The following is an 18,445-nucleotide window of genomic DNA, read 5'->3' on the forward strand; positions in this document are numbered from 1 at the left end:
AACACAAATGCTTGCATATGCATGTTACAAGACATAGAAACAGAAAGCCGCCGATGAACACCCCCCCGCAAATGACCATCCAGGTTTGGGCCATGAGCTGTCTAACGACTCCCTCATCACTCCTCCCGCAAATAACCTAAAAAGCTCCGGGCCATGAGATATAGAGGTCTTTTACAACCAAACGCTCCCCATACCGCAGCCTGCGTCGTTTGGAGATGCTGAGAGTAACCACTGCTCAGACGTCTTAATACTCCTCCCGCATAACCATCCAGGTCCGGGCCGAGAGCTACAACAACAATACTCCCCACGTAAATAACCACAAGGGTCCGAGCCATGAGTAAAACAACACTTTTCAATCATTCAATACTCCCCTTGAAAATAAACACAAGGGTCTGGGCCATGAGTAAAACAACACTTTTCAATCATTCAATACTCCCCCCGCAAATAACCACAAGGGTCTGGGCCATGAGTATAAACACGCATTCTCAAACATTATTTCTCACTACTCCACCCGGGAGTAAAATCACCAATCATTGAAACCAGTATTAAAACCAGAGTCAAACAATTCAAATCGGCACCAAGACAGGTTTAAAACAGATAGCATCCATTTCAAACAAATTCCAAACAGGAGCGCCAAACAAGTTCTCAAACAGATTTGAAACTTAAAAAGCAATCTCGACATCAGTCGAGCTCGAAAAGTCGACTGACTTTTCATCTTGAAACGTGCATAAAAAATTAGGGTTAGGCTCCTTCCATGAGGTCGTTGCCGAGCACAGCATGGTCCATTAGCTCTTGGACAGATAGTGTTTCTTTGGCGGCAATGGTAGTCCCAAGAGATAGCAATCACATCGAACCTCCAAGGTCATCTGCTCGTGAAGAGACATCTACTGAGAGATGTCGAGAAATTTCAAGTTATAATCTGCTAGGGTTTCCATGGCAAGCATTTTAGGATACCCCATTCTGCTAGAAGTTGCACTCCGAAGGAAGATGCCAGAAACTTGAAAGCTTGAAAGCTTGCCAAGTCCTTGGAAGTGTGCGTCTTGGTAGCTATAGACATCTGCATGGTACTGTCTCTGAAAAAAAAACAGCAGCTCGAAACAACTCTTGGATCCCTTCTCTTGCAAGTGATCTTAATGGCTTATGCTCTGTAAGACATGAGCGGTGAAGACGGGGAGCGCGCTCGATGCGCGATGTAGTAAGGGTGGGAGTGGCTAGTGAGTTCAGGATCCTCAAATAATAAAATTCGAATAGCTCTGTCTGCTCTTTTGTAGGACCGGTATGCTTTCAGAAAAGCACACGCTTGATGCTCTGATACCACTGTCACAAGACGGGCACCACGTGCCAATAGAAAAGAACAGATTGAACAGAGTTTTAGCACTTCAATAACATTTGAAACTGAAAGAGAGAGAGCACACGCGACACGGAGTGGCGGAATTCCACCCCAGAGAGTATTGGCCCCAAACCTTGGCGCCCCTTTCGGTATTTCTTTATATTGCATCATCAAAGTACAAGCTGGTACTCCAGACTCTTCACCTTCTCCAAGAAGCATGCCAGAGAATGAGCCCTAACCTCATATTTAAAGGCCCTTGGCTTAAAAAGCTATTACAGTGAAAAGCCTTCAAAACTCAAAAGCTCCTGGTCCAAAAAGCAATGCCAAAAGCTGCCAGCTTTTCGTAAATCGTGCTGGTGTCTGTACAAGAGGCCATGTGTCAACCCTCCACGTCAGCAAATTAGGGTTAGGGTTAGGTTTAGGGTTATGGTTTCAACAAAATTAGGGTTTTTGATTTTAGGGTTAGGGTTTCAACGGAATTAGGGTTTCGGACAGAATTCGGGTTTTTGATTTTAGGGTCAGAGTTTTATAAGAATTAGGGTTTTAGGCAAAATTAGGGTTTTTTTGATTTTAGGGTTAGGGTTTCAAAAGAATTAGGGTTTTTGATTTTAGGGTTTGGGTTTCAACAGAATTATGGTTTCGGGCAGCCACCTCATCACTTTGTGACACTTAATGCCCCATCGGACGGGTCCCGATAAGTTGGTAGGACTTCTTCTTTAGTTACCGTTTCTTCTTAGGGTTTAGACCCCTCGGTCGGGATCTGCAAGTTGACTCCGTTTTTCAAGGCTTTGACACGTCAGTAGTTTGTTACAACAGCAATTCACGACGGTGACGATCAACAATCTTTTTTTGCTTTGCGTGAGTCTTCTCCAAGGCAACTTTAATTTTTTTATACATTTCATCCATGTTCTCAACTGTTAGGTGCAGCGGAAATGAATGTTGTATTTTCTCAAGATTAGTGATCTTTATTGCTCAAGGTTCCTTTTAGTTCTTAGGAAAAGAGAGAGCTTTCCGTCTTGTAGAGTGATGTGGTCACGAAAAAAGTGAGTGGATGTTGTGCGTGCAAGTGAATGAGACTGAGAGAAGGAGAGAGAAGAGATACGACACCGAGGGGTTGTAAAACCCTCCTCCGAAGGCCCCACTCTCGTCGGCGAGAGTGGTCTACTTTGATTGCACAAAGGTGTACAATGCGTATGCAATGGACTGATGCAATGGGACTATGCCGATGAGGACGACGGTGACTTGATGGCTGAAATCTGAGTTCTTCTATTCGCTGAATTTCCGGACTGTTTCGGTGGCTGAAAATGACTGTTTTGGCTGCGTTTTTATGGCTGAGAATGGGGGAACATCTGCAACCAACTTGGGGGCTAATTTGCTACTGTGTAAAGGGCTGAAAATGCTGTGGTCTGATGCAGTTTATATCTGGAAACAAAAACGCTGGCTGATCTTATCTCTTGCCAAAAACGCCAGGCATATCTGGGTCAAAGAACCAAAAACGCTGGGCCTTGGGCTGAAATCGCTGAGGTTTTGCAAGGGTTCTCTAGCGTTAGTAAATCCTGCTACTGCTGCTGGTAATGGGGAAAACGCCAAGCACTGGGGAATGATGGCGACAGCTACTGAAGATGAAAAACGCCAAGGGAAGTGGGAGGATGGCGAGGGTCTGCTGAGAAGTTGCCTGTTGAGCGGGAAGCTCCTGCTGCCTCTTCTGCTGTGGAGTGCTAACTTGGGTTTGCTTATATATTAACTTACCCAATTTGCCCTACTGACTACCCAACAAAAGTCACTTAATAAATAAGTGAAAAATGTCAAAAATAGGGAAAATGGGATAAAGTCACTTGAAAAATTCCCAAATTGACTCTGATGGAATCTGATGGAAATGCTCATGCTTCTGCTGTGTGCAACCGGAGGATATGCATCTATGCTAAGTGACTGGGCATGCATGGTCTACGAATAGACTCACAAAAGTGCCAGATCACTGCTAATCTAAACTGACTGAACCCTGCTGTGGTGTAGCTTGTCCACGGACACATAGGGTTGGGATGTTTCACGTGACATCAACATATCGATCTGCCTCAAAAATCTTGCCCTTTGTATGTAAAATGGGAGGAATTTTTTTGCCGCCTTCAACAATCTTAAAAGGTGCTTTGTCAGTCGACGAATGCACCGTATTATTGTACGCATATTCAAGCATAGGCAAATACTGTTCTCACTTGCCCTTATTATCTGACACATAGCATTTCAACAGATCTAAGACAATAGAATTAGCCTCTTCTGACTGTCCATCAATTTGTGGATGAAACGAAGACGAGAACTTGAGCGTACTGCCCATGTTCTCAAACAATCCTCTCCAGAACAAATTGGTCATGCGAGGATCGCGATCACTGACAATCGATTGTGGCATACCATGGTACTTAAACACATTGTACATAAACAAGCGTGCCATCTGATCAAATTTTATCTTCTTCCTGACAGGGATAAAATGGGCCTGCTTGCTGAACCTGCAGATAATGGTCCATATACCATTATTCCTTGTTGGTGTTCGTGGAAGAACAAAGATAAAGTCCATAGCAGTGCTTTCCCATGGCTTATCCGGAATCGGCAGTGGTTGTACCAGCCCTGGTGCCTTTTGCCTGTCAAACTTGACCTTTTGGCAAATCAGCATGCTCGCACAAAGGCATCCACATCTCTCCTCAAGGTAGGCCAATAGAAGAATGTCTCTGCCGCTTTAATTGTTGCATCAATACCACAATGCCTTGCATACGATGGGACATGACTCTCTTCCATGACCGTATGTCGCAATGGCCTAGTGACACAAAGTCTGCCATGCATCATCATAAAACCATCTCTGAGGAGGTAGTGCTCATGATGTTGACCTCTTGCAACTGTTCAAAGATCCTTGCAAAATCTTCATCAGTAGCATACTGTTCCTTCATGTCATCAAGCTCATGATGATAAGGAATTGACACAACTGAAATTTGTGGCTTCCTTGATAACGCATCAACCACAACATTCTTCTTGCCTTCCACATGCATAATCTGGAAGTGGAACATAGAAAGAATGTTTACCCATCGCATATGCTTTTTAGATAACTTTGACTGTGTCAAGAAGTATTGCAAGGTCTGATGATCTGTTTGGACAACAAAATCAACACCTAAAAGGTAGTGCTTCCAGATAGAAAGCGCATAAATCACGGCCAAGAGCTCTTTCTCATAGACTTGCATAGTCCTCTCTGGCCCTTGCAAAATTCGGCTTTCATAAGCTACTACCCGTCCACCTTGCATCAGCACTGCTCCGATGCTACTGCCACACGCGTCACATTGGACCACAAATGACTTCTTGAGATTTGGCAAAACAATTAGTGGATCTGAAGTCAACTTTTCCTTTAAGAGACTAAAAGCTGAAATCTCTTTTTGGGTCCATCTGAAAGTGACCTCTTTTTTTTGCAAAGCGTGAAGAGGTGATGATGCTATCTCTGCAAAATTCCTGATAAACCTTCTATAGTAGGAACACAATCCCAAGAAGCTTCTGACATCGTGCACAGTCTTCAAGTCTGGCCATGTCTTAATAGCTTCGACCTTTGTGGGATCCATTCTTACACCATCCTTTGAGACTATGTGGCCAAGAAAGTGGATCTCTTCCAGGAAGAATTCACTTTTCTTAGGATTGACAAGTAGCCTGTGACTGTGCAACTCTTCGAACACAATGGTCAAGTGACTCCTATTCTCCTCTTCATTCTTAGAATAGACTATTATGTCATCGAAGAACGTCCCAACAAACTGTTGATGCGAGCCGAAAATCCGGTCCATCATTCCGTTGAACGTGGCAGGAGCATTTGTTAGTCCAAACGGAATCACTAGAAACTCGTAAAGACCAAATGTCGTTCTAAACGCAGTCTTGTGTACATCCTCTGGCCTTATATGAATCTGATGGTACCCACTCTTAAGGTCTATCCTGCTGAAAGTTGTAGCACCCTCTAAACGGCCGAGAATATCATCAATTCTAGGAATAGGAAACCTATTCTTGATGGTATTCTTGTTCAACGCACGGTAATCAATACACATGCGCCATGAGCCATCCCTTTTCTGCACTAGGAGCACTGGGGAGCAAGAGGGTGAAGAACTAGGCTGAATTAGCCTCTTCTCTAATAACTCCTCAACTTGGCCCATAATCTCTTTCTGCTGCGCCGCGCTAACCTGTAGGGAGGTCTATTTGGTGAGCTATACCCTGGCACCAAATCTATCCGATGATCCTCAAGTCTCTCTGGCGGCAATTGCGACTGCAATGAATCAGAGAAACAATCACTAAACTCTTGCAAAAATGTTGAACTTTCTTTATCTAACACAGATAAATTTGACTGACAATTATCTGAGACATCACGTGCAAAAATCAAGTACACAGAAAGATGATTCTTTATTATAGAAGTGATAGCGGAAGCAAATACAATAGGAACAGACTGCCCTTTGAGCTTTACATCCGAAACATGAGTTTTGCCCCTATGGTGAAGGGTGATCGTCTTGCCGAAGACATCCAGCACGCCATGCACTTTGAACATCCATGGAATTCCAAGTAACGCATCACACCCTTCGAATGGCATGATATAGAACTCTTTTGTGTCTACATATGACTGAATGTGCAGACTTAGCTTTCCAATAATGGGAATAACACACTCTGAGTGGCAAGGACATGCCAACCCTGCCTCTGCTGTGTACCCCATCTCTTCAGCTCTGATGCCCAGCTTCATAGCTAACTCGGGTGAGATAAAGTTTGCTTTGGCACCTGGATCAAAGAAGATGAGTGCCGTCTGATCTCTAACTTTACCCCATCCTCTGCATAACTCGCTGGCATCTGTACTGGGCCTATCACCCACCATATCTGGCACCAAACCTGTCGTGGGTTTAGGCTTCTTGCCTTTCTGGTCCTCTTTATCATCTGAGTCAGCTGGTCTTTTCCTTTGTGGACAATTGGTAGCAAAGTGACCAGGCTGCTCGTATATAAAGCATTTGTTATCAGCCATTAGGACCTTCTTTTCCTCGAGGACTTGCGCACAAAAGGCTTCCTTTTCTGTTTCTTTGCCTACGCTCCAGAAGTCCCGGCTGAATCCTTGTCTTTGGTGGCCTTAATTGACCCCTGTGACGCTTGAGGAGCTGTTTTCACAAAGGGCTTCTTCGCTGAATTTTTCTTTTGCTGCCCTCCTTTCTCGTTGCTCAGAAACCCACTGTCCTCTCCTTTTAATAAGGCAAGACGAGTGTTAGTAACTTCCATGAGCTGGGTGAGGGTAGCCACTCTGTTCTTGGTACAGTTGTCCTGAAGCCCTTTAGGCAACCCACAACAATACTTCTCTATCTGCTCTGTCAATGGCACAAATCTGTAGTAGTTCATTGAGAGTAACGCTTTACAAAACCTCCGATTATACTCCAGCAAGCTCTTGCATGTAGCTGAAGTAAGTTGGTGCCAATCTGTCATGACGTCGGCTTCAAATTCATTTGACAGCCAAGCAGATACAAACATTTGCTTGAAGTAGACCCATGTGGCGGGTGCCTGTCCTTGCATTAACAATGTTGTCCACCATGTTAGCGCATTGTCCTTTAAGAAAGTGGAAGCTTTCGTGACCTTAGAGGCCTCTGTAAAATTCCCTCCTGAATAAGCTTTATCAAACTGTTGGAGGAAAGTGAGAGCCTTTGCTTTATCCTCGAAGCCACTGAAAGTGCTGAAAATTACAGCTCTACCACCTTCTTTGTAAGCTTTCGGCTTTTCTAGTGCCCCCAAATTGTCATAAGGAATAGTCTGCAACATGGGCACTGTAGTAGGCATCATCGGCACATCTTGGCCATTAACATAGGTACCATATCTTGTTGCTGTCCAGAAAAACCAGCCATGCCAAAATGATCCTGTGGCACCCCAAACTGGCCCCGGTTGCTATGAAAACCTTGCTTCATGTCGATGCTACCATACATGGGGTTTGGCATCATGCCTTGCATACCCCCAAACACTGTTCCTGGCATGTACGGCTGACTTCCAGGCGCATAACCAGCCGTACTTTGGAACACAGATCCACCCGCGAGATACCAGGATGTACCATGGGTGGTGGAAAAACTGGATGCATTGTCTGGTAACGAGTTCCTTGTCCATTCAGGACAGCATGCGGGCTCTGAAAGGTGGCGGACTGAACTGGCATAACTTGTGGAATAGGCATCCTAACCACCTGTTCAAAGACGGGAGAAACTTGTTTTGTAGCCCCTGACTCCGCAACATGCGAGTGTTCCCTATCCTGATGAGTCGCATGAAGTACTTACAAGCTCCGTTCGCGGTGTATGTTGCCTATTTTGTTGTTGCACTGGTGGCGCTTGCAAGAACTCCATAAACCTTGGATTTTGCACCAGTTGCGAGAAGACATTCACCGCGGCAACTAACTGAGTCCTGAACGCATCATCCTCAAGTTGCCCATTCATAAAGCGTTGTACTACTGGAGGGAAATTCACATCAATAGGAGGTACAGTCTGACGTGGCCGTGAGCTCTCGCCAATCTCAAACACCATATGAGTTTCCCGCCTGTCGTCCAAAGAGGAACCCTCTTCCATAATGCCCTTTCCTTTGTCGGCCATAGTGTAATCTAGTGTTCCTATACTCTGTCTTTACCCAAAACAACCGAGGCTCACTCTTTGAGGAAAAAGTGATTGATATCCTGGCAATGGAACCTTGAAACCGGCTCGTGAGGCGGTAGGCTTTGGCTTTCACCTCAAATTCTTTACTTTACTTTAGTCACACACACACACACACACACACACACACACACACAGAGAGAGAGAGAGAGAGAGAGAGATGAAATGAAATGAAATGTTATATTAACGTCTTCAAAAGGCCAAAGTGACCTATGAGACCAAAAAGTTACAATGCGGTGTATCTGATACAAAAGGAACCCGTGACGGGAATTAACACTCAAGTACACACACGGCTCGGAAGCTAAAATGCTCCGAGCAGACGCCGACAACTTGTAGGCCCCAAAATTGACACCCCTTTCGGTATTTCTTTATACTTTGAGAGGGTAAATTACAAAGTAGAGTCCTGGGAATTCTTTACCCGTATCCAGCTAGATATCACCTGTTTTGGCCAAATTTCGGTAGCATAACAGCCCTAAAACAAGTGCTTGCTTTTGGAGTAGTAGTTAGCTACTCTTGTTCCTGCTCAAGGAGGCTCTTGCCTCAGCACAAAAGCATGAAACCACACAGCTGTACATCAGTTAAATGAAGAGCCCTCTTGTGGGGCATCACATAACTACACGTAGGAGGGGGAGAGAGCAGTGTGTAGTGTGCAGGTCATCACTCCTAGCACCACATTGTACATAGAGAGGAAAGGAAGCACTCCATAGCTCTTAACCTGTGACAGGTTCTCAATGAAGCATCCCCCCAACATAAATCGAGTGTCCCCTCTTTTGCGCTTGACCTGTAATGCATCCGTGAACAAATAGATGCAAAAGGGAAGATTTCCATGGCTGCCAAAACCTGCGTATCGCTGAAAACGCCGCAAAACAGCCCTGTAAACACGCATCTGATGCCTTTAAATGCTGAAAATGAGCTCCTTAGTCCTAGGTAAAGTCATGGGAAGCTCAAAAATGGAGAGAAATGGCTGAAAAATCAGAGTTATCAGCCTCCAAAACTGCTCCAAAAAGTCAGTTACGAGTTCTATTCTCCTAGACTTGGTAAATTGGTCAAAATGTGCCACTTGGCACTCATACATGCAATTTCCCCGCATTGGGCTTCCCGCTTTAAAATCTCTGAACCGGTGCATCAATTGACTTTGCAGCAGAGTAATAAAATGTTCCCCTTGCCATTCTAAAGCTAATGACGCGAACAGATTTCATGGCCCAAAATAGCAGTTCCCTAAATTTAAGGGGATGCTTCCGTTGGACTTCCATTGGTCATCTGACCATCAATGCCCATTGGGACCGCATCCAAAAATGCAATGTAACCGAGCTGTCGGGTACTTTCCTTTGGTGACCCCACCTTGACATTGTACCTTTATTGAGTTCACTTCCTAGTATCCACCAACTTGCTAAGTGCGACGGGGGGACCTACATGATCTTGAACTGAGCCTAGACATCCTTTTACTTTACGAGTTCCTGTGCCGACCAACTTCCCGTCTACGGGTGAAACTACCGTTCACATTGGCCACACAATGTCCGACCATTTGCAACTTCAAAAAGAGGGTCTCAAAAATTAAACAAAAATCATTGGAAAGAAACCAACAACTAAGGTTAGCAGTTGCCACGTCCTCGTGACACAAAGAGGCATAGTGGACACATGGCAACACCCGAAGTTGCAGGAGACTTTCCACTGCCACCTTAGCCAAAAATTGGTGCAAAAATCAATTTGGGGCTGCCTCTCTCTCTCTCTCTCTCTCTCTCTCTCATTGTGACTTACAGTGAGTGTGTGAGTAGTTGGTGCAGTTGTTGAAGATTTAATGGAAAGCTTGCTTTCTCCCTTGCACTATGTAGCGCGATGATTCCGCTCTCGCGCACCTCTCTCCCCTATTGAATACAGAATCATGATGCCCTGCTCAAGGGCTAGTCATCTGTATGTACTGTTATGTGGGTTTATGCGCGTATGCCGAGGCAAGAGCCTCTTGTCTAGGTATCGGATTAGCTAATTGCTAATCCCCCGTAGGTACAGGTGAATTCGGAGAGATTTCTCGCGAGAAATCTCGTCTGATTCAGAGGGCAAGTAACCCAACAAGTGCAGGAGTACGAGGGCTCGCTATGGATGCGTTTTGCTCCCGAAACGGAGCCCAAAACAGGAAAATACAGCGTGCTGTGTATTTTGGAAGGTTTAGGGTTTCGGCCCTAAATGGTCCCTAATACCCCCAGGAGGTCCGAGGACGCGAGGGAATCGTTGTGCGGGTGATCCGGCGCATTTTCAGGTCAGAAAACAGAGAATTCATTGTGTTGCAGATTCTCGCAAGGTTTTGTGAAGTGTCCGTGTGCGCCGGGAAAGTCACTTATTGAGTGGGGATACTGTCAAAAGATCGAGTAAATAAACAGTCTGGATTTTATTAATTTCAAAATGGCCGAAGCCAATATAATAGGGACAGACTCGCCCTTCAGTTTCACATCAAATACAATGTTTCGGCCCTTTTCAGTATTCAATGTCGCTTTCTTCGCTCGATAATTGACCATGGCGTTGTTTTTATGGTACCAAGGGACTCCCAGGAGGACATCACAACCTTCCAAGGGTATTATGTAGAAGTGCTCGTGCCCCAGATACCCCTGACAATGCAACCGAAGTTTGCCAATGACAAGTGTAATGGCCACGTCCCTGTCGGGTGCCGCTAGAACTGCCTCTGCTTGTGGCTCCATCCGATCGGGTGTAATCTCGAGCCGCGCCGCCAATTCAGGTGAAATGAAGTTGGCCTTGGCTCCACCATCAAAGAAAATCAGGGCTTCTTGATCTTTCACTTTGCCCCAAGCTCGGCAAAGTTTTGTACTTTCATCAATTGTGCTTGGGTCAGTACCCATGCAATCTGGAACCGGTCCTACTTCCATCTTGCCTTTTCGTCCACGTTCCTCAGCTGCTTTCGAACTCTCTTGCCTTTCTTCATTTTGTGCTTGCTGTGCCTTTTTAGGGCACTTCGCGGAGATGTGTCCATGTTCCCCGCATCCAAAACACTTCCCCGCTTTGATGTAGTTCGCTCTGTCCCGAAGAGTGAGCCGGGGTCGTGAATCCTTACCTTTCCTTTCTTGGGGGCTCTTCTTTTTTCTACTTTCATTATTAGAAGTCTGTTCGGTTCTCTGAGTTATGATCTCATCTGTGGGGTAAGTCAGATTGCCTGAATGTATGGCAAAACCCCGTTTTGCATGACCCATCAATTCTTGAATAGAATCTGACTTTTGTTCTAAGCAGTGATCTCGGATCTCTGTAGGAAGTCCGTAGCAAAACCGCTCAATCTGTTCTTTAAACAAGATCTTCTTAAATAAAGAAGCTGGTAGAAAAGAGCTCTAAAATCTCTCGCAATATGCGTCCAAAGAATCTCTCTTGGTCATCCAAAGATGATTCCAAGCAGTTCGTATATCTCGTTCGTACACCCAAGTCAGCCAAGAAGAAATAAAAAGCCTTTTAAATTTCAGCCATTTAACTGGCGCTTCCTTGCTCAATAGAAGGGTGTACCACCATGTTCGAGCATTTCCCTTGAAGAAAGAGGTAGCCCTCCGAATCTTGGAGTACTTTGAGTAATGCCCTCCAGAGAAAGCTATATCAAACTGTTGTATGAAGGCCAAAGCCCTCGAAGCATCTCGGAATCCAGAAAAAGTGTCAAACTTAATTGACTATCCACCTTCTTTAAATTCTCTAACTCTCTTGCTTTTATCCTCGAGGAAGTCATACTGGTTGGCTTTATAAAAATGCTTCTTCTTTGCGTAAAATTTGTGATCGTCGGAGTCCGAACTATCTGAGGATGAGTCCTCTATAGAACTGTCAGAAACTGGGCGAAATTTAGGCTTCTTTGCCTTTTTCTTGCCCTTGCCGACGCTTTGCTTTTTGCTTCGCTTTTTCCCTTTCCTATCTTCTTCGCTTGAGTCAGAAGAGCTAGAAGAACTGTCAGAAGAAGAAGAAGAAGAAGAAGAACTGGATACTCCTTCAAATCGCACACGCTTCTATTGCTTTCTTGTCGAGGCAAAAGTAGATTGACGACCCAAATAACCCGGGAAGTCAGCTCCTTTCTTCAGCTTTTTGTCGTGCTTTTTGGCTTTCTTGTTTGTGTCAAAAAGTTGAGTAATCCGTATATCAACCACCTCTTCCAATTCTTGCTTTGTAAACATCCTCGGAGTAGGAGGTTTCTTGAGTGCTGGTTTGAGGGGTGGCTCTGTGGCCTTCTGCCACTGGGTGTGTACCTCGTCGAAGGATGTCTGAGTCAAAATTTTTGCAAATTTCGGATCCTTCGCAATGTTGATCATCATCTTTGTCGCGTCGTCAAGCAATTGTCGACGTTCCATCTCTTCAGTCTCTGCCTGACTAGGCTGAGGTGGGTCACACTCTTTGTGAGAATCTTCTTCATGATCTCTTCCCGCATCCCCAGATGTAGAGGAAGTCGACTGTTCTTTGTTGGAATCCATAAGTGTCGCAAGAAAAGGATCGGATTTCCTGGTAGAAGAGAAATCGGCCGCGCTTTGATACCACTGTAATAAACTTTGGACACTCCAAGTCAAGATTCTACCGCGACACAGCAAAGATTCACTTCAAAACAATTCACAATTCACACTTGATTCGACACGGCCCGACGGAGTGCCGTGCCTAGAGATATTGGCCCCAAAGATTAGCGCCCCTTTCGGTATTTCTTTTTGTATTAATCTGTGTTCAAAGTACAAGAGAGTGGGAGGGTTCTCACTCTCAGACTCTGCGTCCAGATGCTCTGAGAAGTGAGGGCCTTGCCCACTTATTTATAAGTTACAAGGGATGCCCAAAAGCAGAGCCCCAAAAGCAGTAGTCAAAAGCTTCTCCAAAAATAAAGCAACTTTATCCAAAAGCTGCCATAAAATTCAGCCAGCGCTAAAACAGCTTTTTCGTACGCTTTGCCATGTCATCAGCTGCGCAAAAGCAGGGGATCCGTGCATTGTGCCACGTCAGCCTATCTCCGCGTTTTGCGTCGGAAAATCCGGGACTGCCACATCAGCACTGTTCCGCGTTTCATGGGCCTGCTGCCAGCCAATTGGAATTTGGGTGTAACCGGGCATGCCACGTCACTGGTTTGTGATAGGGAGAATGAAGCAAAAACGGAAAAACAAATTTAATGCAAGATAATCCTTTGGTTAATCCAACTTAATCCTTATCCAATTGATCAATGGAGATCAACCCGATCCATCCAATTGAGTTAATTGTAATGAGATTAAGAGAATTATCAAGAGAGATTGATCCACCCAATTGAGTCAATTGTAATGAGATGAAGAGAATTCTTAAGAGAAACTTATTGAGATGCAAATGGAATGATGAATTGAAGCCTAATTGCTCTTCACAAACCTAAAGCTCTTCTAATAAACTCAAATCAATCTATGGAGGGTGGTAGCTCCTTGGGTTTACTAGGGATGTGCCTACACATAGAGGATCAAGAGATTGATGAGTACAGTAGAATGATAAGCTAGAATTTTTAACTAAGTGGTTAATTCCCTTGCAAGATGTGCTACCTCTTGTTCAAGTTAGGGTGGATAAACCAAAGAGGCATTCCTAATGTAACTGGAGGGCACCACATGCCAACGGGAAAGATGGATTGGAATAGACTTTATAACAACTAGAACAATTTGCAACACTTGAAATACTTTAACTTAAAGAGAACTTAATATTTGAGACCCAATTCAGTGACATTCTCCAAGAGTGTATCCACAGTGTTCCACACAAAATCAAGTTCCACAAATAAAACTGTGTGGGGTATGTGTGATCATTGGTACAATGGATGCCCAATACAAGAGGGTGACGTAATGGGTAATGAGTTTATCCTTGTCAGTACTCTGGATGTTGAGATAGTATGGCTTGAATCTTCTGTTGCAGTCTCCATCGATGTTGTGAAACTCCTCTCCTTAGTCGCGGGCGTCTCGATCTCCCTAGCTCCAATGCTCGGTCAATGAGAGTACCGGGGGATGCGAGTATGAGCTGAGCGTTGCATTGGTGGCTGCTCCTCTATCTCTCCAGTATCTTGCTCCTCTATCTCTCCAGTATCTTGTATGAAGAAATCAGTAAAATGTGTCACGAGACTGTGACGACCACTATATATATATTTGCCGGTTTTTTTCCCTTGATTTTTATTTAATTTTTGGGACCCTCCTGTTAAAATTACAAATGCTCGGATATTGCATGGCCAGTGTGAAATGGCCATTGGCCGAGAGTTTCACCCGCAGGAGTCAAGGCCAGGTAGTGAGGATATGGTTGGGCCGATCGGCACTGGACTCCGACTAGTAAAGAAGTGGCTAGGCTCAGTTAAAGTTATTTAGGCCCCTCAGCAGGACTTTATAAGTTGGTGGGTACTAGGAATTAAACCAAAAGGAGTTACCTGGACACATGGCAGTAGGAGAGCAACCTGTAGGTCAACACATGGTCAAAAGTCTCTCATCTCAAGAGGGGGCGCCCAAAAGTGAGGGAGGAGGCTGATTTTTGTAGAAGTGACTGCAGTGTGTGCGTGAGTAGTGGGTGCAGGTGATCACAACTTTAATGGAAAGATTGCCTTCTACCTTGTCTCATGCAGCGCGATGATTTGCTCTCGCGCATCTCTCTCCCCCCTTTGCACATATGGTAATGCCCCTCTAGTTGGGCTTCTCAGATGACCATGTACAGTTCCGGGGGTTTTATGCGCGTTTGCCAAGGCAATTACAAGAACCGGATTAGCTAATCGCTAGTCCCCTTCAGGTACGCACAGTTCCATCGCGAAGGAATGCGAAAACGAAGAGTGAAACCTCGTTCGATTTATAGGGGAACTGTCCCATTGTGTGCGGGAGCTTTTGAGACACGCGCAGATGTGTTTGCTCCGCTCAAAATGATAAGAAACAGGGAATTGCAGGCTGCTGTGTTTTTTTGCAGGTTTAGGGTTTTGCACCTAAACTGCAAGGTAATGCCAAGGGACCCTTTCTTGTTTGATGTTGATTGAACTTGATTGGAATCTGTCTAAACTAGCTTCATTGGTTTGAACTTTTTTGGACTTAACAAAATTTCTCAAATCTATAAGATGTTGTAATGATATTCTGACGGGCGGGCAAGAGTCCATGACCTGATACGATGGTTACTTAGACCCGGCTTAACGGCTTTTTAGTTATTACAATTTTCATTGAACAGTTGGACAAGAATTCGGGACCCATTCTACTCATTATATGTTGTACTTTATGTATTCATGTTCAAGTGAATGCATCTATCATTTGTGCATTTGTGAAGCATTGACTCTGGAAATTTCATATTCTAGTGCATCAAAGGTACCGCTAGGTTAAGATAAATGGTGAACTGCGTGCATCAAGAGCCCATCAAAGCGATGACTAGGCAAGTCATCATTCTAGTGTATCAAGAGTTCTAAAAAGGATAAGATGATGGATTAGGATCTAAATGTCTATGTTTGGTCTCATAGGTCATTTTGGCCTCTTGAAGACGTTAATATATCGTTTCATTGCATCTCTCTCTCTCTCTCTCTCTCTCTGCTCTCTTGGGATAGTTTCCTACAACGTTCAAATTCTCTTCTTCTCTTCTGCTGCTGCTTCTTCTTCTTCTCTCTCTCTCTCTCTCTCTCTCTCTCTCTCTCTCTCGCATGTGCACACGGTGCATGGTGTTTGCACAAACATTCACACACGTTGACGGGACACTGCACCAGAAATCAGCTTCATGATCCTATTCATCATTTTCAGTGTTCGTTTTGAACCTTTCTTAAAAATGCAATCAGTGAAAGGTTAATGTGCATTCAAATGAGTTTTTAGGTCTCTGGTGGATTATTTTACTGAGAGCATATGGGAAATGCACTGGCGATTTTACTCTTCAAACAAGAGTTGATGTTCAGACAGGCATTAAGATGATTTTGAAATTGTGTCTGGAGGATGGCTTCGATATGTTTCCCACACTATTGGTAACAGATGGATCTTGTATGATTGATCGTCGGATGGGAATACATGGACATCCTCTTGAAATTCAAGTAAGTTTTCAACCTTCAGCATCTGCTTCCTTGAGTCAATCTTGGCAGACAACGTACCTCTTTTCTTCTTCTTCCATCATTCGTTTATATATAAACTCTTATAAGAAAATTGCAGTAAAACAACTCACTGATTCAAAAGAATAGAATAACAGACAACTTTTCCAGGCTTTGTTCTTCTCAGCTCTCCGATGTGCACGAGAGATGCTGAAACCGGGGGATGACCTGATTGCAGCCATCAATAGTAGACTTATTGCTTTGTCATATCACATACGAGAGTATTTTTGGCTGGACATGAAGAGATTGAATGTTATATACCGGTACAAGACGGAAGAGTACTCCAATGAAGCAGTCAATAAATTTAACATTTATCCTGACCAAATACCCTCTTGGCTGGTTGAATGGATACCGGATCGTGGTGGCTACCTCATAGGAAACCTTCAGCCAGCTCATATGGATTTTCGATTCTTTGCATTGGGAAATCTATGGTCGGTTGTTTGTTCACTTGCTACTCCAGAACAATCAGATGCCATCTTAGACTTGATTGAGGCAAAGTGGACAGACTTAGTGGGAGCGATGCCACTTAAGATATGCTACCCTGCATTAGAGGGTGAGGAATGGCGGATCATCACCGGGAGTGATCCCAAAAACACGTAAGCTTCACAATGTTCTCTCAAAAATTGAGGTTTGGCATGCATGTGGAATAAATCTCTCCTTAAGCACATTAAAGCAAAGTATACGAAAACCGATTTCCCTAGCCATACAAAATTCTTTTTTTATGCCTTTCTAAAGAGGAAATTTTAACACTTCGTTACATTTATTGACTGCTTCATTGGAGTACTCTTCCATCTTGTAAGAGTACTCCAATGTCGATTGGAGCAAGAGGAGAAAAGAAATGCTCCTCTTAACACTAGCGGATTTAAATTTATTGGAAGCTGTTTTTTCACATTCTGACACTATTTTTCTCAAATTCAAAGGGGAGCATTTTCTCTTTCCTCTTGCTCCTATCGACATTATTGAATCATCAAGCGGCACAATTGTAAGCTGAGACATGCTTTTCTCGAAAAATGTGTTCAAGCCTTTTCTTATGGCTTCAAGTCCTGTCCGAAAGAGCACTTTTCTTTGTCATTTGATATGTTTTGACACAAGACTATGGTTGAGTAAGCTGATACATCAGCAACATCCTGCACGCTCTTATGTGGAAAATGTTGGAATGTTATCTTTCAGACCCTGGTCCTATCACAATGGAGGATCATGGCCAACGTTGCTGTGGCAGGTGAGTTAAACGATTCTGATATTTTGCTGCCCACGATGAATGAAACATTGAACTCTCATTGACTGTGCAGCTGACGGTGGCAGCCATGAAAATGAAGAGGGAGGGCATTGCGAAAAGGGCTGTGGAGGTAGCTGAGAAGCGACTGGCCAAGGATCGATGGCCCGAATACTACGACATCCAGACAGGTAAGTTTATTGGTAAGCAGGCGCGGCTCTTCCAGACCTGGACCATTGCGGGCTACCTGGTATCCAAGCAGTTGCTGCGCAAACCGCAAGCATTTGACATTCTGGCTTTTGATGAGGACAACGATGCCTTGCTTCTGCAGACACGCTCCATACTCCAAGCCGCTAATCCCAAGCGCAGGCGAGCAGCAGCTGCTGCTGCCCGCAAACCACCCACCATCACCCCACCCAAATGAGAGAAGAAGCAATCCCAAGAGACCTTAAAGATCTATCCGACAAGGCTTGAACTCAAGAGGGAAGTTGGGTCGGAGAGAGAGAGAGAGAGAGAGAGAGAGAGAGAGAGAGAGTTCTATCGATATGACGGACACGTCCTGAGTAAAATTCCTTCCTCAACCCGCAGGAAATCACCCAAATGTTCTTTCAAAACAACTAAAGATGTAATTGGAATAAAATTTTTGTAACCTAGAAAGATGCTAGGATATCTTCTTCACTCAATTAATGCAACATATTAGAGACCACTCTCATTGGGCTCATTCTTACTTATAACGCATGCACATCATCATATCCAGCAACACACTTGCCCCTCAACTGAAACTACTTCCCTTCCTTAGCCCTCTAAAACCGAACCTTAGCACAATTTTGTGAACATTAACCACTTTATTAGGTTTTCTTTGGGGTTGTTTCCTTACATTAAAAATTATGGTATGTTGACTCAAAAAGCACTTGAGCTACATTAATGCTATTCTTCCAATCTGGCTTGTGAGACAAGGCATGCGCAACCGCTTGGCTGACATATTTCACCCAACCACTAGCAAAATAGCAAAATCATGTGACCTCTCTCTCTCTCTCTCTCTCTCTCTCTCTCTCAAGCTAGCTATTTATCTTTCACCCACACCGATTTATTTCAAACATTTGTTCATGTGTATATAAAGATCACTTTTAGTGTGCACATGAGAATACCCATGTTCGTCATTGCACTTTCATTGACCATAACCTAATTGAATCAACATTAGAAAAGGA

The 18,445-nt window shown here is 44.2% G+C and overlaps 1 protein-coding gene across 1 annotated transcript in view; it reads left to right on the plus strand.

Moving 5' to 3' along the window:
- Positions 1–17,962, plus strand: part of LOC147421426 (neutral/alkaline invertase 3, chloroplastic-like) — a 62,117-nt gene extending 44,155 nt beyond the window's left edge. The window contains exons 3-6 of the mRNA XM_086503779.1: positions 15,759–15,970; positions 16,136–16,620; positions 17,195–17,243; positions 17,314–17,962. Of these exons, the coding sequence (XP_086359905.1) occupies positions 15,759–15,970; positions 16,136–16,620; positions 17,195–17,243; positions 17,314–17,661 (1,094 nt within the window). The 3' untranslated portion in view covers positions 17,662–17,962. The remainder of the gene's footprint in view (positions 1–15,758; positions 15,971–16,135; positions 16,621–17,194; positions 17,244–17,313) is intronic.
- The last annotated feature ends 483 nt before the right edge of the window (positions 17,963–18,445 follow it).

Source organism: Adiantum capillus-veneris, chromosome 27 (genome assembly GCF_014529385.1).
Source record: "Adiantum capillus-veneris isolate H3 chromosome 27, ASM1452938v2, whole genome shotgun sequence".
In the NCBI taxonomy this organism is placed as follows: Eukaryota; Viridiplantae; Streptophyta; class Polypodiopsida; order Polypodiales; family Pteridaceae; genus Adiantum; species Adiantum capillus-veneris.